The sequence below is a fragment of the Polyergus mexicanus genome, unplaced genomic scaffold (assembly GCF_030449975.1).
Source record: "Polyergus mexicanus isolate NDT 795.1 unplaced genomic scaffold, iyPolMexi1.0 SCAF_13, whole genome shotgun sequence".
Classification (NCBI taxonomy): Eukaryota; Metazoa; Arthropoda; class Insecta; order Hymenoptera; family Formicidae; genus Polyergus; species Polyergus mexicanus.
In genome coordinates, this window is record NW_027223333.1 from 89,520 (window position 1) to 111,091 (window position 21,572).

The 21,572-nt window shown below is 35.7% G+C and overlaps 3 protein-coding genes across 7 annotated transcripts in view; 2 read left to right on the forward strand and 1 right to left on the reverse strand.

Moving 5' to 3' along the window:
• Window positions 1-19,270, reverse strand: part of LOC138938939 (synaptic vesicle glycoprotein 2B) — a 31,485-nt gene extending 12,215 nt beyond the window's left edge. Inside the window, exons 1-2 of one of the 2 annotated variants that reach the window (XM_070306356.1) lie at window positions 18,746-19,270; window positions 18,110-18,153 (exon numbers count right to left, since the gene is read on the reverse strand). In XM_070306356.1, coding sequence (XP_070162457.1) covers window positions 18,110-18,153; window positions 18,746-18,750 — 49 coding nt within the window. In that variant the 5' untranslated portion in view covers window positions 18,751-19,270. Of the gene's footprint in view, window positions 1-11,877; window positions 11,939-18,109; window positions 18,154-18,745 lie in introns of those variants that run through there. The other variant, XM_070306357.1, reaches the window with a different exon arrangement.
• Window positions 682-17,495, forward strand: LOC138938937 (salivary peroxidase/catechol oxidase). 4 transcript variants are annotated; one of them, XM_070306354.1, is made up of 13 exons: window positions 682-922; window positions 8,628-8,765; window positions 9,262-9,577; window positions 9,794-10,011; window positions 13,650-13,826; window positions 14,177-14,373; window positions 14,560-14,743; window positions 14,829-15,171; window positions 15,255-15,411; window positions 15,524-15,697; window positions 15,785-15,983; window positions 16,069-16,174; window positions 16,273-17,495. In XM_070306354.1, the coding sequence occupies exons 2-13, from the start codon at window positions 8,639-8,641 to the stop codon at window positions 16,358-16,360; spliced, it is 2,286 nt and encodes a 761-aa protein (XP_070162455.1). In that variant the 5' UTR covers window positions 682-922; window positions 8,628-8,638; the 3' UTR covers window positions 16,361-17,495. The 4 variants fall into 4 exon arrangements, with proteins under 4 accessions (XP_070162455.1, XP_070162453.1, XP_070162452.1 ...); XM_070306352.1 differs by lacking the exon at window positions 682-922 and adding an exon at window positions 2,986-3,522; XM_070306351.1 differs by lacking the exon at window positions 682-922 and adding an exon at window positions 5,814-6,489.
• Window positions 19,271-20,300: 1,030 nt separating the features above from the next.
• LOC138938866 (uro-adherence factor A) overlaps window positions 20,301-21,572 on the forward strand; it is a 123,957-nt gene continuing 122,685 nt past the window's right edge. Inside the window, exons 1-2 of the mRNA XM_070306219.1 lie at window positions 20,301-20,562; window positions 21,034-21,372. The gene's annotated coding sequence lies outside the window, so the exon portion shown is untranslated. The remainder of the gene's footprint in view (window positions 20,563-21,033; window positions 21,373-21,572) is intronic.

A 21,572-nucleotide genomic window follows, 5' to 3' on the forward strand; every position in this document is an offset into this window, starting at 1 on the left:
CGTGTTTTTCACCAAAGCATGCAATGTATTCCACCGCTTTTTCCTCCATTACTCCAATTCTTGTCTATAATCTCTCTCTCCCCTCCCCCCCCCCCTCTCTCTCTCTCTCTCTCTCTCTCGTCATGCATTATTAAGGTATTATTAATTTCTAGTATCATGTCTCCGTCTAATATTCTTTAAAATAGTAAAAATAAATGCTTACAAAAATATCAACTATAATGAGGGTAGTTTTATTTATTTCGTTATTTACTATATTTTTTGATCGATATTATATTTTGATTGACAAATTTCAAAAATGTAATAAAGAATTAAGCTTATTAAAATTAAATAGAAAATATATTTTGCAATTATAATTTGCTTATAAAGCGATATTATTAGCTAATATTATTCGATAACTGAAAAAATAACAGAAGCTATGTTAGTGTTAAACGAAGAGAGAGAAAAAAATCCTTATCTTTACATTAAAAAGAAAAATTCTCTGTTTTAATCAAATGCATGCGAGTGTACTATATTCATTTATAATTAAAACTCCGACCCTTTGTTTGCGCAGTTGCCTTCTACGAATAGTATCTCCCTCTCTATGCGTCTCTTCCACCAATTTGTCATCGTGGCGTCATTCTCGTCAATTTCACAAGACTATATAAGCGTATAACCGCATCATAAGTCGCGATAAACTTTCCGATTCGGGATAAAGATTTGACCAGGAACGACCCCACTATCTTCTTATCCGAAAACGTCACAACTCGAGATAACTGTTGCTTTCGAGCGCGAAAAAGGGGATGCAACAGAAGCGGCGTTGCCAGTGATTCTGGAATTTGTACTGGCCAATATAAACCGCGTTACTCGGCAAACGGACCAGTTTATCACGTCAACAATATCACCGTTCTTTCGTGAAGATATCAACTGAAGAATATAGTTTTACGTAAGTACAGCTACTTATATAAATAAAACGAATGCGCATCTCGGGTAGGCGCAGTTTGCACTTGAAACGGTTTGGTGGTGCGAAAAAGAACAGTAATTTCTGGAGCGTGTAACGTGTATTGTGCTGAAGAGAATATAGAACGGGTATATTATAATTTTGCATTCGATAAAACTATATATACAGTAATTTTCAAAAATACTGGACGCAATTTTGAAATGCTAGGTGAGCAAGGCGCATTTCTGCGACAAAATAGAAGATATTTTCTCTCGCTTCAATAAGATACAGACAATAAAAATTGCTCAGTATCATATAATTTATTAATATTGTGTGTATTAATGTACGAAAAGAAACCAGTTTTGGTTTGTGCCAAGATCTGCGCCAATAATCCATTCGCGGCTAATCGATATAATATGTGCATATGATATTTGTATCAAAAATGAACGTTTATAAAGTGTTTAAATTGTTGTGTTATCTTCAAATTAATTCTCATAGTCGAATATTAATTCTACAATCTAAAATCTTCAAAATTATATTTTCTACAGTATAGCACAATGCATAACATGCTTATAAAATTCAGAACAATGCAGGTATCGATTTATTATCATTGTCTGATAAATATAAATTAGTAGAGAGTTGCGATTTGTGTCTTCAGATGTCTCTGTATGTACTGATCATATTATAGTATCATGTATCGGACTAAAATTTAACACTGCGTTATATGCGTTCTCCAATTTAATAAAATATTCCTTCATAAAAGATATATACTCTTAATATAAGCTTTTTTTAATAAAAAATTAAATAAATATTGTTTCAGTATCAATTAGAAAGCTATATTTAAAAAAAAATTTATTTGAAAAATAGAAATCAGAGTTATCATCAATTCATAATTTTAATATATCTCGATTATTAAAATCCAGAGGGAAATCAAAAGGGAAAGAAGAAAATTATATCCATGTCTAAATTCATATAAATTATTTAAAAAAACGAAAAAAAAAGATATAGATTTGCATAGCCGATGCAACCGATTTCTTTAGGGGAAACAAGATTATAGGAACGATATGAGGAGAGAAGCGGAATCTATAAGAACATTGCACGAAATTATTCATTATCACGTTCATATCACGTGCTAGTTTAACCGGCCTATACGTATTTACAGTTTCTTGCCATTCTCAGCGCTCTACGAGCATCTGCCGAGTGCACTCGGTTCGAGATTCGGGATTTATCTTGAATCTGCTTTATCATCATTTCATCTCACTTCTAGCAATAATTTGGCTCGAGTTAATTTTATATAAAATCTTTTTGTTTCCATTTTTTTCATCTCTATGTAAATAATTCTATTTAAAAAAAAAATGCAAGAATTCTAAGTGAACTAAGCTTTTATTAAAAATTTTAAAATTATTGTTGTCGTTCGAAAAAACGATAATATTTATTACTTAAATGTATCCTAGAAATTCTCGTAATCTTTTGTTCTCATAGAATCCCTTTATTTTCAATTGCGTGTAATTTAAAAATTATTAACGCCTCGCCATTCAAAGATAAAATCGATTTCAGATTGATCGGAGAATCTATTGTTAAAATTGAGGTCAACGATCGTAATGCATCTTTAGTATTTTGCATGAGAATCAACATTTTCATTGTGTAATAGATATAATCTTATTTCCTAATATTACATCATTGAATACTCAGACACAATCGCCAGACAAGTCGCAAGTTAAATAACCGATGCATGAACATATTGTTAAATGACGTTGACCGCATTCCTAATGCAATATAAGATATACAGAGTATTAGCAAAAATCAAAGACATAGAAAGCATGAACTGCTTTCATCCAATCTGTAGCATAAGCGGAAAATATTCACTCGAATAGAAAGAACAAAACTACTTAATAAATTCGCTATCTTTTCGGACGTAAGTCTGTCCTTTGTATTTTTCATAAAAAAAAAGAGAGAAAGAGAAATAGCTCATTAAATATCGCTATCTCTGTTATTGCATTCCTATATCTGATTCTCGTTTACGAGCAATCTGCGTTTCTTATGTGTATACGACGCAAATACGACGCACGCTTACGCACAATGACTTCCGCGACCGAAAAGCGCATGCGTTAAGAGAGGGTAAGAAAAGTTCGATCGACCGAGCTAGAGTAGGGTAGGGGTAAGGAAGCCGAATTGGGATAGTCGATGCGGCAGAATCAGCTGCTCCGTGCTTGGGCTCCGTTCGTTTCCGTTAATTTGACACACGAAAGAAATTCGTATGATAGTGCCGGTGTAGAATTCGTTTATTCGTAAAGGAGTCCCAAAATCGCGATTCTTCAGAAGCGCGAAAGAGGGAAGTCGCGTAAGTCGATATACTCGTATATATATATTGATTCGGGGTGGATATTTGACGGGTGGATATATGTATATATACATATAATCAGAGTACGCGTCGCGTATTCCCCCACGAGGAGTAGCCGTAATCATCGGTGTAACTTTCGCGAGCAAGGGCCTGTCCCGCGCAGGCCCTCTCAACATTCATTCCAGAGGGAAAAAGATGGGCGTTGAGGTATTCTACTGCCTACACGACTATCTAGGAATAGAACGCTGCAAGAAATCGTATTTAGGTAAGCCCGACACACATACGCGATACGCGTTCGTCGACCCGAATGACACGCAGGGTATCGTCGCGAGTGAACGCTACGATGAAAGTTCTGCGTGCATTTTAATGAGAAAATACTCATCGATTCGTTGTAGTGATCGATCGAAATTGCGTTAAAGTTCTAGAAATAAATCACTATGCAATGTGATTGAAAGAAAGATATTTACTCCACAGTTTAAATGATAAGAGAGATGTCTTTCTTGCAATTAATCTCTTTCAGTATAATTTTTATTCTTCAAAAAAGATAAAGCAAGAATTAAATTTGACGTCATTAATTAAAAAAATTTATTATTTTTAAAAATTCTTATCCTTTGTATTATACAATAGATAATAGATATATACGATATAAAAATACATCCGGCATTTGGCTACATATAGATACATGTGCCCAAATATTTTGAAAGGGAGAAGAGAAGATCTCTGTGGTTATTTTCTTTTCATTTATCTTGCATATATGTCAAATGCGCAAGTAAATAAATTTAAAGTAAAAAAACAAGAAAAAAGCAATATCTCAGCCTTTTTCTTTGTGTGATATGTCTTTATTATATCTATAAAATATATAATTGATATCGCGAATATGCCTTTTATTATTGTTAATTTCATTTATAATTTCAAATAATTACCCAACAATTATATAAATAATTGCAATAAACTTGATGAAAATAAATAAAAAAGAATATCTCGGGATATTTTAAAGAATATTTTCAAATACGCAGTTTATTTTCAATCTTACAGTTTCAGTAAATGGCATCGATCGATTCATTCTTTTTATAAATTCTCCTTTGACTGACCTTAACAATTTTATTATCAAGGTTTTGCTTAATCGAATGAGTGGCAAAAGCTTTTTATAGGATCTATTATCATCGATCTATCATTTATATTATCTATTATTGACAATAATACTTTTCTTAATTAAGTTGTTTATCCTTGTTTTGTAAGTCTTATACATACGGTAGCAGTAATTTAATAAACTCTATCTGTAATTTAATCATGGGTTTGTTGGGCCAATTTCACCAAGTGCCATACATATGTAGAGCAATTCTTTATAGTGCCAGATTTATATATGTACAGAAACGTTGTCGAATTTATCTTTTTTCGATACGCAAAGAGATCGCTGCTATTTTTAAAATTTTGTTTGTCAACATTTAAAATATACATACGTATTATATTAAAGTTTTACTAAAGAAAAGACTCTATCAAAATTTAATAAAGAATACTAAAGTTTAATGGAAAGAGAAAGAATCATATTTTTCTTACACCCTGTATATTGCTACGGCGAAAGTAATGGAAAAGTACTGCGAGACCTATAGGAGATTGCACAGAAGTGGTAAAACTGTATAGTTTTACGAGGGAATCTAAGATAAAAACCCTTAGAGATATATTAATATATAATTATCTATTATATCTTCACAAGTTTATGTAGATTCTATACACAAAAATTCTGTTTGTTACATTATATAAAATGGAATTGCAATCCTTATCTATAATAAGAGTGACGTTGTACTCCTGCTGAGAAAGAAAGAGATAAAAGATATTAACATATAAATAGATAGATAGATAGATATGTTTTTCTCAACACGCTCCTATCGTTCTTTTATCGCTTCTATCCAAGATAAGATTCTTATTCTCTCTTCTCGTTGGTTATAATATTTGTGAGCAATAACAGCTATATTCGAAGCATCTTTGTAATTTTAATACAATCATGATAATGTGAAACAAGATCCCTACGTAATATCAAAGTCGATGATGAATAATAGTTACACATTTAGATAGCGTAAAAAGATACAAGGGTCAGTATCTCCAGGATAAATATTTTGATATTTTTTTCATATTATATCTATTTGAAATCGTACACACAAACGCGTGGCTATGCTGATAAAAACACGGGATAAGATTGATGAATTAAATTATTATCGAAGAAAGAAACACGATAATTCTACGGCAATGCTTCGACAACCGGCATACAACGGGGCGTGATGGAGGTGGACGAGCACGTGCTCACCGAGTGATAGAATTTTTTTTTTTTCGAGCTAAATAAGATGACTCACTCTTGGTGGGGAAGTTGGCGAACCAATGGAAATGCTGGCGAGTCAGCGCGCGAAGCGAGATGAATGAAGAAAAGCGAAGGAAAGAGCGAGCTGGAGAATATCTTTGAGGAATCAATGTGCGCAGCGTGTGCACGTGATCGAGAGAGAAGGCTAGAATTAATGAGAGAGAGAGAGAGAGAGAGAGAGAGAGCATGAATTGAGCGAGCGAGAGCGTAAAAGCGTAACCGCGTACAGATATGTAAGAGGAAACGTGATGAACGATACACTGTATATCGGAATATTCAGTAACGTAACGCATATTTCGCGAAATCGATAGATATACTTGAGGCATCTTAACCGATACCGCAATTTCGCGTACACTCACGTCGAACCTGAGATAAAAGAAGGAACGAGACAGAGATTACTCGTAATTAAATGAGAATGGATAAGTGTGAGAAGGTATAGTTGATAGGATACTTAGCGAGACAGAGAGAAGGAGGAACGGAGAGGGGAATCCGTGTATTCTCAGCACGAAACTCCGTCCGTTGTTGCCATCGTCGAAGTGCGTTTCTATCGGTCGCCACGCGTACACCTGACACCAGGCGTGTTAACAAACTCAGTCCTCGTGTCGTTTCTCGTCGCGAGATCTGTGAGTTTTGACATTTGCTCTCTTAGAGAGCCGACGGAGTCGCGACAATTTGCCGTGTATAAAAAACTGTGAAAGACGTTCTGCGAATTGTCCTGGCGATTTATTTGATACGCGACGAAAAACGATAAATAGCGAATTTTCTCGTCGCTGTATTTATTTGCGTTTCGTCGGAGAATGTTTCTCATCGCACCGGTCGATAATAATCGTTGGGTGTACGCAATGCACGGATTGGAGAAGCCTATGGATCATATGCCCGGTAATAATTTATCTGATGTACTTAGAAATATCGATAGGGAATATGTATCCTCGTCTGTAGAGGATGTCGATGTCTTAAAATTGGAAAAATATATATAATCTATTCACAGCGCGTCAACAAATTTTGAAATGATATTGTTATTATTGAATATGCTTATAGCATAAAGTATGCTTAAAGAATCGTGAGAATGCGTCATATTATCTCATAAACACATCAAATATGTAGTAGAGAAGAGTAGATAAGAAATAGATAAAAAAATCATACTTTCTTATATATATATACAATATATATATATATATATATATATATATATATATATATATATATATATTTCGTTCCTGACAACACACGAGTTAAATCTATTTACCAGAATATGCTAATATTAGTGGCGCCATCATGTCGCGATTCTTGTTCACGTGTCTCGCGAATGAACCTTTGCATTTTCAATTATACTGTTTTCTTGCTCGCGATAGACATACATAGAAATGATCCGACGATGATTGCACATCAAGCAGCTGCAATTTGCATACGTGTCACGTGTCAATAACTTCTTCAAGATATAGAATTTTTTTTTGCATAAATTGCTGCTATCGCTTCCGAGATCAAAATAAATCTTTAATCGTATCGATGTAATTACGAGAAGAATATCGGTGGTGATATAATATTAGAGAATCCAATAATTTTAAATAAAAATCATAATGTAATAAATATTACTAGTAATTTAATAAAATTAAAGGCCCGCTATTATCCGATTTCGGTCTAATCTAATATTCCAGACAGGCGGAAATAACTCTCGTTATCTTGTCACCTCGTCAAAACACTCTCTATATGCGATCGTAAAGGAGGAGCGTGTTATCAGCGTGATAACGAATAGAATTACTCGTACATCTGGCCATGCGTTATGCACGTGAACAGCGCGTGTTTACCGTATTAACGAGATACGAGTAGGAATTGCACACAGACACATGCTATTTCACCGATATAACACGGCTAAAATACGGCCTATAAATAAACCAACAATATACGCGAAGGTCGCAAAGGAAAAAATACGCCGTTTATCATCTAGCGCTCGCATTTACCATTATGCACTTGATTAACTCTAAATTTGCATCCTGTAAGATGCATTTCTATTTTTTAGACTCGCGATTTTTTTTTTTTTTTTTTTTTTTTTATCTTTCCAAAGCTGGCATTTTATCTTTGAAATATTGACATTATTTATGAAATGTTTCATTTTCATTTCATTGAAATGCAAGTACATTTCGTGGCAAATTTATTAAGATTAGAAGTTTGTCTACCTCAGCATCGCATCGTATAAAATTTAATACCACATAAAGTATATTGCATATTATACACTAAGAAAATATGTTGACGATAATAAAAAGATATTGACGATTTTCATAATGAGAAAAACATCAAAGATAACATTAAATCGAAACGATGTAAGTCGGTAAGCGTTTCGCGGTAACTGTCTCGGCGAAAGTTTTTTTAGAATATTTTACGTTTCGGTTCACACCGATGAGAACCGTAACATTTCAGCGAGCACGTGAACACAAAGCGGACATTTTTATTTTAAGTACTACGAATGAGAAGATAAATGTCTCTGTTCCGAAGACCAAATTTACATACACGTGAGCGTGTTTTAGATGCGTTAAATACAGTCAGCATTATTATTGTAGATGATTAGAGCAATCAAGTCGGACTAATTATATTTAATCGGAGTGTTTTGATATTGCGTTCAATATCAACATGAGATAAGAATCAAGATCCGACTATCGAAGACATTTTCGCACAAACGTGCGATATGAATATGGTAATAATATGAATAATGTATAATAAGAAAGCATATAATTCATCGTTAATTAACGATCACTCAATACACTGTATGTATACATATCTGGTATGTATGTATTCGTTAATGGGAGCCAAACGAAGCGCGGTGACATCCTTTCTCGGACGAGCTACGCGATATTAATATCGCATTTTCATTCGCCAAAGAGAGCCAACGACGTGGCTCACTTTGCGGCGTCGCGCGTACAAGTTAAAACGCAAGGCGGATACATGAGTCACATGTTGGGATGTAGAGTAGAGCACGTCTCGTCTCAATGATTTTATTAGTTAAGTCATTTCGTTTTGTGCAGCCGGCGGTGTTATGGCGGGCTCCGTTGCCATTTTGGCAATTCTCTGGGTGTCCCTGCAGACGTTGGGCTTCCTGGGACACTCTCATTCAATCGGCACGTACAAGGTGCCCGAATCACTGCAGAATTATCTTACCATTGGTAAGTATCTACTGCAATCGGATTTAATCAAAAATCTCACGCCGCGAAATATGAAAGATCGCTAATGATTTTAGCTCCCGCAAATATTTCCATAAATATCTTGTTTGAAATTTCGGTTGAAATTACTGTCGTATAATTAATGGAGTGTCGAAACGTGTTTCTATGGTCTGTTTTTAAACACATTTTACATATTTTGCATTACTTTCTTCTACAGAATCGCAGATATTCGACGAAAAAAATAAATTTGTAATTTTAACATTATTACGTGTATCTTACTATCTATCTTTAAGCTCGCGTCGATTTAGCAATTATTGGAAATGACATATCCAGACATGTCGGACAACATTCGATCGGTCTTATTTCGAAATGAAGATTCAAGCTGAGCGTCGAAAGTTTTGTTGAATGATATTTTCCGATACATCGCGTTTTAATATTTTATTTTACATCGCACGTTATTTAAATTATAATTCACTCATTATCTCGAAATGTTTCAAAGAATCATTTTCAGGATTACCAGCCATTAACTACGGCTCGAATGCCGTCGTGGACACGAGCCGTTTCGAAAATCGAAGATTGCCCAGGATCGATGAAACTAGTCTAAACAACTCGATCGCATTCGCGCAAACGCTAATCAATCACATGAGGACTCTTGAGAGAAATATCGCGAATGCCGGTATCGAACTCCAGGCACAGAGTCCGGCTCAGAAACAATTCTGGGATTCTTATCCATCCGCAGATGCTTTCGAGAGGAGTATCGGTGCCGTTGTAGCGACGAAAGCATCGTCGTATCTCGTGCACCAAAACTGCCGCAGGTATGTATTCGATTAATTAATCGAGATATCTTCCAAATATTTTTATCTTCATTAATCGTCAAAATTTTATCGATATTCCATTGTGCAGAGATTATGGATTCTGCAATATTATTATATACACAATTATTATCGATCATTATCGAATCTCGATATCCTTCTCCTTGCAGGCCGAAATTAATCGACATTCGTATATGAATTTATGTGATTTTATCGCAGGTTTGGTTTAGATAAGAATGACTGCGCCCGCTACATATCGACGCTCGGTCTGCAGGGTACCCCGCTCGGTGAATCTTGCGCCGCGGTGCATAGCGTGGAATGCGACGAAATGTCAAAGTACCGCAGCATCGACGGCACTTGCAACAACATTGAGAATCCGAGCTGGGGCAGCGCCATGACCGCGTACACCAGAGTTTTGTTCTCCCAATATTTTGACGGTAAGGGTGTCTCCTATCGTGATCGCGCTTCCTCCCTCTCTCTCTCTCTCTCTCTCTCTCTCTTTCTAGTCCCCCCTTTCCCCCATCGCGCTTCCATTTGTTGTCAACGATATGGTTGTTAGTTCGCGATATGGCATCGTTCTCTCATCACCCGTCCAGGCTTGAATTGCACATATCAATCGTCGCGTCGCTATATTATTAGGGAAATAATTGCTGATCGCGCGTCACATCACACTCTTTCGATCCAGTCGCGGAATAACCCCCCCCCCCCCGCGCGCGAATCACACCTCAACCCCTGGGATCTCGCACGGGACGAAATTTCGTAACGGAGCGGTTTGCAAATGCGCGCTCTTTGTCGTAAACTCTTTGTCGTTAATTTTTGTGTGGAATAATAATGGTATAATTATTTGCAGCCTCTGAACGTTTTGCGCTTTCCTTTTTCTTCCCCAATTTCATTCAAGTCAATCCCCCTTTCCTCCTTCTGCCCATTCCATCTCTTGGGGAATTATTTGCCTCCTGATAGAATCAGTTTCGAGTGAGACAAGATTTTTATTGAATAAAATAAATTGCGCGAAGTCGTATGCGAGTTTCTCGAATCAAATTAGATATACCGATATATCAAAAATGTCGTAATGAATAGAAAATGATAAGATTATGACGATTATACGAAACATTGAAAATTCTTCGCGATTTTTTAAATTTGACTATACTTAGAATGTTTACCGCGAATGTCGCGAATAATAACTGGTGTTAGGTAAACGTTGCTTCGTGCGATGCTCGTTCGCAGTTGCGTATATCGATTATATTGTTACGAATGCGTCATCGTGACAAAATACGCGATGATAAAAATTCGTACCATTTAGTCATCCTTGTAGATATTTTTATTGAGAAATGACAGTTAGAAATAATGACGACTCTGCAACGGCGATTATTATACATTATCTGCTCGCACGGTCGCAGTAGAGTGATAAATTCCTGCATGTGTCATACCGCGATTATGTTAACGCAGATAAAGAGGGATGCATAATTTTGTTTTCACTTCACTCGAGTCCACTCGGCTCGGATAAAGAGACCGGTATTATTGTATTCTCTTTCTGCGGACTCGCGAGATTCTCGAGCTTCTTGTTACATGGGAACATGAATTCACTAAACGACACACCGCATTATGTCAATGTCATTCATTGTTGATGCATTAGCTTTTGTGTCCTGCGCGCTTTTTTCAAGATATAAATAGATTTATTCTAAGATATTTAGAATTTTTTCAAACCTAAGAGTTTAGTTAATATACTTTAATACTTTAATACTGGAGTACAGAACATACGAGTTTGAAATCAATATCTAAAAAACGAAAATAAATGAAGATGATAATAAATTTAGTCAACGATAATGTTCGCATTCTAGGGATTAAAAATACTGATTGTTACTAATCGAGTCTCGTTATTATTTCTATTTTCCGCCTGTAATATTTTGCCTCTTAGTCTGCAATATTAAAATCAGGATAAAATATCGAATTCGTGTATTAAAATTTAAAAATTAGGTATATAAGAACACAATAAAAACTATTTTTTATCGAAAGAATCGAATGAAACATGCGTGAATTTAATATTTCGCAAATATCATTTGTACGATACAAACATAATCACGTATTCTATTTCGGCTCATAAAAAAACAAATATACAAGATAATCGATATATTTGTTATAATATACACGCGCCAAAGTTCTCATTTATAAGCAGCGTAATATTATTAGAAAAATGATAAAGAGTTCGCATTGAAAAGAATTCACGATAAAATTGCGAACAATTTCTTTTCTACGATTTATGTCGCGGCGCACTTTTTTCGTGTCCGGTATCATCCAAAGCTTACCGATTAGATATCGCTGCATTTTTGATTTTTCCATCCGAGCAGAATAACGTCTTTGGACGTTGTCTCATCACGAACCAGCAACCTCCATCTACTAACCTACCTACCCGACTTATCATCTCCATAAAACACACTCACGTATATACATACGTAGACACACATATATATGTATGCGTGTGTATAAACACGATATGTACTAGATGCATACATGTATATATATATATATATATATATATATATATATATATATATATATATATATATATACATGTATGAAATCGTACACGCATACTGATCCTTGGGCGCAAATGGATAAACGTTCGTCGATTGGCTTAACAAATTATATTCTGTGATTTGCATTACAGTTGTTGTGCGATAAGGCACATAGAGCATAAAATGCCTGAGTGTAGCAGTGAATAATACTGCCTACGATAGGTGCCCCGGTCGGGAGATTCTATCCAGCAGTAGAAAATGTGTATGTAAACTAATTCGGATATACCTAATAATGTATCATATTTATTATGTAACGCTAGTTCGAATTGTTTTCTGTTCAATTGGCGCCAAATACGGGGCTCTCGCGAAGGTACCCGAGCGAAGGGACTCGACTTGGGAGTCGTATCTAATTTAGTCGCATCTAATAGCTCTGCCGGCTAATATATATACATATTTTACGCAATATACACGCTTTCGGGTGAAAAGTGTAGAAGCATAGCATATTTCTAAGCTTAAATTTTTTATTTGATAAAATAGCGATACTCTTCATTCTCGCACATATCGCTTGAATTTCTCATCTTTTAACAGAAATTGCTCGTAGAAACACTTTTGTCACGGTTTCGCGGCGAAAATTCTCAATGTCTTTAAAAATCGCAATTTAGAATCTTCTCCCAATTCTCGGTTCATTCGTTCGAACACCTTCATTGATCATCTACATCTACATATATCGCATATAAGTTCGCGGGACGTTTCTGCGAGCGTTCTCGATCCGAGCGGCCGTAACTTCGATGCCAGGGTATCGGATTAAATCCGATCGTTTCGCAATCGCGTCTCTGCCACGCTTTAAGGAACAACAAACGGCTCGTCGTTCGACAACGCATCAGAACGTACAAGTCGAAGTAGTCGAAGTACTTACTCGCTTTGTAGCACGAGATTTAGGATTCCTCGGGGACCGATCAGTGCCAAAGACGAAAATTAATTCTCGCGAATAGACAATAAGATATAATTATGTCAGCGATAATAGCTTGTACTCTTGTTCATGATTCGTTCCGCGTCCGTGGTCGCGATGCAAAAGAAATTACTTCTCTGATCGTTCCCTGTTAAATTTATCGCGCGGGCAAGATAGGCAGGCGCAGTTAGGATTTCAAGATTAGTACAGTCGGCAATAAACTCGCCTATTTATATAGCTAGAGCGGAATATTTCTATGCAGCTATAGACAAGAATTGTAATCTTCTCTCGTGCTACATTGCCACGCGTATCATTTTAAGCGCGCGCGCGCGTATTTCAGCTCGCTAAAATCGGAGTGATCACAATGATAAGATATAATTTCAATATTATGCGAGTGTGCTCGCGTTCGCAGATGCACATTTAATTATTTTACGAACTGTCGTATCGTTTTCCATTATGATTTTGCTCTTCACGCGACTTGATAATTATGATTTATTCTGTCTCGCGAGCGTTCGGCGAAAGCACCACGTCGCGCCAAAGTAGCACCGATTTACTCCGATTTTGCGACTTTGTACTGTTCACGCGACAAAGGTCTAATGTTCGATTTGGGCAGGCATCCAAGAACCGAGGCATGTTGGACAAACAAAGAAACCACTGCCAAGCCCGAGGCTCGTAAGCGCCGCTTTGTCCACTGCGAACGATCAATCGGATGCAAGCAGAACACTGGCCGTGATGGAATGGAGCCAATTTATCGCTCACGACATGGCTCACACCGCAGTTCGTAAAATGGGTAAGTGGATAAATTTGTATGGTTAAATTTAAATGTCTAATTTGAGCTCCAGCGCGTAGATTAATTAATTTCTCGTCTGTTTCGTAAAAAATGTGCAAGTGTTTATCGATTTGATATAATTTTATAATCTCGATTGTATGTAAATAATAGTAAATATATATTTTTTTTATTAGATAAATCGATACTCGCGCGTATGTGATGTAATTTTTTGAAAAATTTCTTAAAGCCCGTCATTGTATATCAAAATTTAGAAATGATGTGTGAAAGCAAGCGTCGAGTAAATCTGTAAAATATGTCAATTCTCTCTTCGCCATAATTTTATCATTACAAAAATTATTTCTTAATTACAGTGTCAACTGGAAAACCGATCTCTTGCTGTCAGCCTGATGGAGACACTCTATCACCGCGTCATATTCATCCAGATTGTTCTCCTATCAGCGTGCCAGAACGCGATCCCGTTTATGGCGAACATTACGTTCGATGTATGAATTACGTTCGCTCTTTACCTGTCTTAAGATCGGACTGCACTTTCGGACCAGTGGAACAGGTACGCGATTATTACTTTCCGTATTCGAGATTATGACAGTTTAGCATTTTATTTCAAAAAAATATAATATAATATAATTATCTTAAAAACTCAAAAAAATACTACTCATTGTCAGTTATAACTGAGATTCGCACAATTCATTATACAATATAAATAATAATCTATTAACCTATATATATTTTGCAGATGAATCAGGTGAGCCACTTTTTGGACGGTTCGACGATTTACGGATCTACCTTGATGAAATCTCGCGAGCTCCGCACTTTCGAAGGCGGTCATCTTCGCGTTAACGTGCGAAACAATCACGAGTACTTGCCGAGGGGAGATGCCGAACTCGCGTCGCAATGCGGAGAAGATTGCTACAATTCCGGTACGTGTCAATTTCATTTATACATATCGTGTGTATATTTGATACGAGGCAATTTAAATTATTTCGACGAATATACGTCTACCAGGTGACGATCGCGTGAATATTGAACCTCAGTTAGCCGTGATCCACACGATCTGGCTTCGCGAGCATAATCGCATCGCCGATAAACTTGCCAAGTTGAATGCGGATTGGTCGGACGAGATCCTGTATCAGGAGGCTAGGCGCATCGTAATTGCTGAGATTCAACATGTCACTTACAAAGAATGGCTACCCATTTTGCTAGGTAGAAGGTACATTCGTGCCGCTGGTCTCATCGTAGGAAATAGTCATAGTCGCAATTATAATTCTGACGATGAACCGTCGGTTAGCAACGAAGCTGCCACTGCAGCGCTGCGTTTCTTGAATTCACTGATTCAAGGAAAGCTGAAGTAAATATTATAATGCGAAGGATATAATTTTTATAGAATAAAAATGTATACAGCTATATGTATGACTCTTTATCTTGTTCCAGTTTGCCGGATAATTCTCGTCAACAGAACAGAACGCTTAATCTGGCGGAGCACTTTTTCAATCCGCGCGTAATCGAATCGGAGGAAGTGTTTGACGGATTACTTCGTGGTCTTGCTACTCAGACTAGCCAGAGAATGGACATTAATCTTATTCCCGACGTAAGTGCGGTATCAAACGGTTTTTTTTTTCCCCCCTTTATATAAGGAAAAATTTTGCTAACAATACGATCGGAAAGAATCTCTCATAATAATAGTTATTTTTGCATTTCAGATGACAAGCAAATTGTACACTAGTAATGGCAATAATTTAGGTTTGGATGCCGTCAGCCTGGATATCCAACGTGGTCGCGATCATGGCTTGCCAGGATACAATTATTATCGCAGATATTGCAGACTTCCTGCCGCCAGAACGTTCGACGATTTCTTAGATTACATTCCCACGGAAGTAAGCTTGAAAAATATTTCTCTTCTTGCATTTGATATTCTTAAGATAAATTAATCATCGATACAATTATCATTGATTGATTATTAGATGGTGAAAAAACTGCGTACAATATATTCCCATCCCAACGACGTCGATCTTATTGTGGGTGGTATGGCGGAGAGACCGGCGGACGATGGCATGGTTGGTCCAACTTTCCGTTGTCTCATTTATGAGCAGTTCTCTCGATCTCAACGTACCGACAGGTATTTCTACGATTCCGCGGTGCAACCGCATCCCTTCACGTCTGGTAAGTCGTATATCATATTATGTATTCCGAGTTAATGCATTATTGTTTATTTCTATTTCTGATTAATTATCTCTCTATGTTACAGAGCAATTAGTTCAATTGCATAATGTCTCCTTAGCGCGAATATTCTGCGACAATGGTGACAGCATCACTCACATGCAACGCAATGTATTCCTCAAGCCTCAAGTCGGGTAAATATAATTATTTCTGTGACGCGTTTAAAATTATTAAAATACCCGAGTTTTCTATATTATACTCATTGTTTAATATTGCCTCTTTGATATTTCAGAAACGAGTTGAGACACTGCACAGATTTCGAGGCGATACCCAGCGTGGATCTGTTCGCCTGGGCAGAGAGGGCGAAAGCCTATCGTTGAAGTTCTTAATTAATTGGCTGGTCACACAACAATTGCATCCGTTTGCCCGTAAACATAATGCGGATCTAGGAAGGATAGTTTACGGGAAGCGAGCGCAGAACGCGTGCGGGGAAAGCGATTGTGTGAGATTACGTTATAATCTCATCAGAATCGTCACGATGACGAGTATCGCTCCCGCCACGATGAAGCGAGAGAGGCAATACAAGGCAGAGTAAAACAGGCGAAATAACGTGACTAGTCGATTAAAAAAAATATCCAGCAGCCGAGATAAGGCTGAAACAACGATGTATGCGCGAGCTAAGTTGCAGATGAAAGAACAAAGACAAATGATCGATTTTCAGCTATCGGGGAAACCGCATTATAAAGTTCGTTATTCTGTTAATTGGTTTCGCTCGCAAAATTGCATTTTTTGCCACGGTCTGATATTAATAATATAGTCTGATATAGGCGCACCTTGTAGTCTCGTGTATCTGTGTGGAGATGTAAGTGGAAATGGTGGACATTACGAGCGTATTAATTACGCTTATGTAAATTGTATTGAATCGAATTGAGGCTTAAGTTAAGTACTTAGCGACTGATCAATTTGTGATTATTTAGAATAATTAAATGGGTACAATTTTTATCTAATCGATAAATGCAATATTGTCTCTTGTTAAAGAAGATCGAAACTCGATTAAGTAATGAATGCATTTTTTCACTCTTTTGAGAATAATTTGCATAATGGATAAAATGAAGCTATAACTGGAAGCAATAATTTATTAAACGGAAGATTGATATTATAACAGCGTTTTTAATGCACAAGGCATAAGTATTATATGTCAAAATATGATATATAAATGTCGTCACGATAAATATGTCAAAACTTTATTTCTTTTTATACACTTTGGTATCGATGTGTATATGCATGTGTGTATGTATGATGCACTTCGTAAACGTTTCCGAATGTTTCAACAAAGCACACAAGATTCTTCGCAATATCTGTTAAAAAAATTTATTTGATTTGTAATTTACAATAATTCTGCAATGATTTGTAATTTGTAAAAATATTTACCGATTTTTATAAGCCGATTGTTCAATTTATTTTGTTATAGAGTTTTGTAAACAGCAACTTATGCTAATAAAATATATTTTACCAAGTATATAAGATGAATCGATTGTGTAATGTGTAATAAATATATTTTTCGAAATATCCTTATTTTAAAATATTTAAAAAAAAAAGCGACAGATCTTGGTATCAAATCTTTATTTATAAATTTCGATCATGAATACTATTTATAGCGAACTCGAATTGTAGATTTTATTTCTTTACGGCGATAAGGACATACATTGTTTAGTTTTATGCATAAAACCAATATCGAATATCTGATCCGGGATGAATCTTGCGCGGAATATGCAGATAACGGAGATTTAATATAAAATTCCACATTTGCGAACACCTAATATTTTACACAGAAAATAAAACGATTTACGAAAGTCTTCTATAAATTTTTCCAATTTCCATGCATTAGCAAGAAAATTGAGTTACCATTGTAATGTCAGCAAGATAAATAACAATGAAAGAAAAAGCAAACCACAAATTAAACAATTTCTTCGCAGAACACGTTGTCATTTTCCAATTCAAATCTTTTAATGAAAAGATTAACATCTAATCGGTTTCTTAATATTTTTTTTCTTTGAATTGCGTTGTGGTGATTAATGTGTATACATGAATAAATAATATACAATATAATGTACATGTAATGTACTCACCGACACCGATGCGCAACAGCGGAGTTGTAGTATATAACATTGATCTATAACATGTAAAAAACCCCAAATTATATACATAAGAAAATTTTTGAAATAATTAATATTTGAAAAAGAACAATGGTGTGCAATCAAACTCTTATTCGTATCGTAAACATAATATTTAATGAAAAATTGCATTATAATCATTGAAAAAATGTTTAGATCCAAATTTTTATAAAATATATAATATATGATAAATAAAATAAATATATAACAAATATATAATAAATTAAACGATAAATTAAATATATAATAAATTAAAATATAATTTTTATATAAAAAATGTTAAATAATTATAAACTATATAAACAATATTAAAATTTTATATATATGTACATATATATATATATATTTATTCGTGTATGCGCGCACACGTGTGTGTGTGTGTGTATTATTGGAATTTTATTGCAATTTATTTATTAAACTTTAGTTACTAAAAATTTTGAAAATTTCAAAATAAAATATCTAGGATTCTTCCTATGCATTATTATACATTGATGTGAAATAAATGGAGATATAATAGAAAAATGAGAAAAACAAGCCGTTATTATAATTTTACAAGTAATAAATAATAAACGAAATAAATTATAATCTTACGCCATGGTTGCTCCGCCGTTGCTCGATGCCTCCCCGGGTCTCCTCCTCCTCCTCTCCCTGTTCGTCCTCCATTGCGCCCTTATGGCATTTACCCGGCACACGCTCGCATAAAAAAACACACACACACACACACACACACGATTGATTACGATCACGCGCGCGCATTAATTAGCAAAATAAAATGATCGCGCGACACTTTGATATTTTATACGGCATTTCCGATCTTAATCGCGTGACATTTTGAACGACATTCCTGATTTTATTCGCACGCGACGCTATGCGATGCAAATTTTAGAGAACGCGATTGATTATCTGATCGAAGTGAAATACGCGCGTTCCAACGGCTCACCGAATAAATAAACGTCGAACTTTTGCTACGTGGTTAATAGATATTGAGATATATTCACTGGTTAATTAGCGGCCAACTTCGCCGCTCGCCGCGAACTCGATTTCAATTATATCCGTTTGTTCTGTGAAATATAATTCGTGAGATAATTATTGTCCGTACACATATATATCGTAATAAAACAATAACTTAGTAATTTATATACAATTTATATCTTCTACAATGCCTCAATTCAAAAATAATCTTACTTTAAATTTTAAATAAATGCAATAAAATACGCATAAAATATATAAATCCGATAAATAGCTATTGTCGCGATATTGTCGTCGTTTATCGCGGGAATTAATACTCCTACGTATTACTAATAACGTAATTGCGATAATATTAGCGAATTTTTCATCTTCGGGTACTTTCGTCATCGTATTTCGTAAAATAATACGACGACACACGCAAACGTATCACTCCGCTACCCATCCCTCCGAAGTTCGTCGCGGGAATGTCAAGGCCATGGTATACATAAACAATAGCGCCCTCTATGAACGACGAACACACGCACAATATAATATTTAAGCCGCCCCGCCAACCAAATATTTATATAAGAATGTTTGGTCGTGGCCTTGATTCCCCTACCGAGCCACCGAGCACCGAGCGCCGAGGCTCGAAGGGAAGGAGAAGGGGTAGCGGTGCGTATGTCACACTGTCTCGAAAATATTTCAACCAAACGTAAAGAGACTTACCACGCGTTCTGTACTAAAGCAGATATATCGAAATATTGTATATTGTTTCGTAAATTTCTAGGCTTCTTTTCGCTTCGATTAATCGACTCAATTCATCAGACAATTTCTACATTATTGTATACGCGTATTACACTTCTTGTATATTATTTATTCTTACATTATATTTCAATTCGTAATAGTGATTATTAATAAATTATAATCTAGATCGGAAACGTTTTTCTTTTTAATTCGTCCTAGGGGGAGAAAAAATTTCTTTCTCCCGATTGGCCGATCGCGAAGTGTCTATCGATTTTGAGTAAAGTACGCTCTATGTTAATTTATCTTTTTAATGATTAATCAATTATTATATAATTTTTATATTGACTAGAAATGAATCTTGCGCGCAAAAAGATATCACGAATGCCTCCGCGTTATCGTAACGCGTTGAATATCTATAATTGCGATAATAATATTGAATTTGCCATTTTCAAATACTGCTTCCGCGATCGTATTTCGAAAAGTAATACAGTGTGACATACGCACCGCGCACCGCGTCGCACCGCTACCCCTTCTCCTTCCCTTCGAGCCTCGGCGCTCGGTGCTCGGTGACTCGGTACGGGGAATCAAGGCCACGACCAAACATAAACAAAAGCACGCTCGACGACGGATGAACACACGCAATATAATATTCGATCCGCCGCTCTATTACAAAGTATTTATATTAGAATATCCGTCTCGAAAACGTCTAACCAAACGTAAGAAGATTTCGGACGCCTTTTGTATTATAAATATCGAAATATATTGTTCCGTAAATTTTTAATTAATAGTCGAATGGATTAATATATATATATATATATATCTCAGAGCTTCTTATTTTCGATTAATCGATTCGACAATTCTTACATTATTGTACGTGTATTACTGCTCGTATATTATTTATTGACATATTACATTTCAATTGGCGACAATGATTATTTTATAAATTAAAAATGATTAATTATAATCTAAATATCGGAATATTTTTTTTTTTTTTTTTTTTTTTTTTTTTATCAATCAGTCGGGATAAAAGAGGCAAATATTTCTTTCTTCCGATTGGCCGATCGGAGTATTATTCGAATATTATTTATATCTGTCACGTCGAGTAAAATACGTTCTATGTCAATCGATCTTTTTAATGATCGAAAATTAGAAATGTATGCTATAGAGCTATCTTACGATTTTCGAAGGTCGAAGCGGCGGACCAATCACGGCGTCGCTCCTAAATTCAAATTGCTGCGGTTACGGAATCGCGCCACGACCGCGACCGCGTTGAAATCGCTCTCGAATCGTTCCATATTTCTCGCCATTATTATTGCCTAAAAGTGAATCTTGCGCGCAAAAAGTTATCGCGAGTGCCTCTAAATATATCGTAACGTATTAAATATCGCGTGTGATATCGCTGCTATTGTGATTTCGGTATCAGCGATCCGTCCTTGTATACCTTTGGAAATCCTCTTCGCCATGTTTCACGGAATTCCTATCGGAATTCGAGGAAAATGCAACTGATGCGACTGGATTATTACGAAGTATGTATGAATTCTATAAAATTAGCTTCGTCGATTTATTATATCTCTTGTATAATATCTAATTCGTCCGCCCTTTCTTTCTCCAACATATTTGGTAAAATAATTCAATTTTTAATAATTCATCTTTATCTCCACGTCAAATATAATAGCTCTGTTCGGTTCAAATTTTATTTCTATCATTCCAACGATAGCTTCGTTCG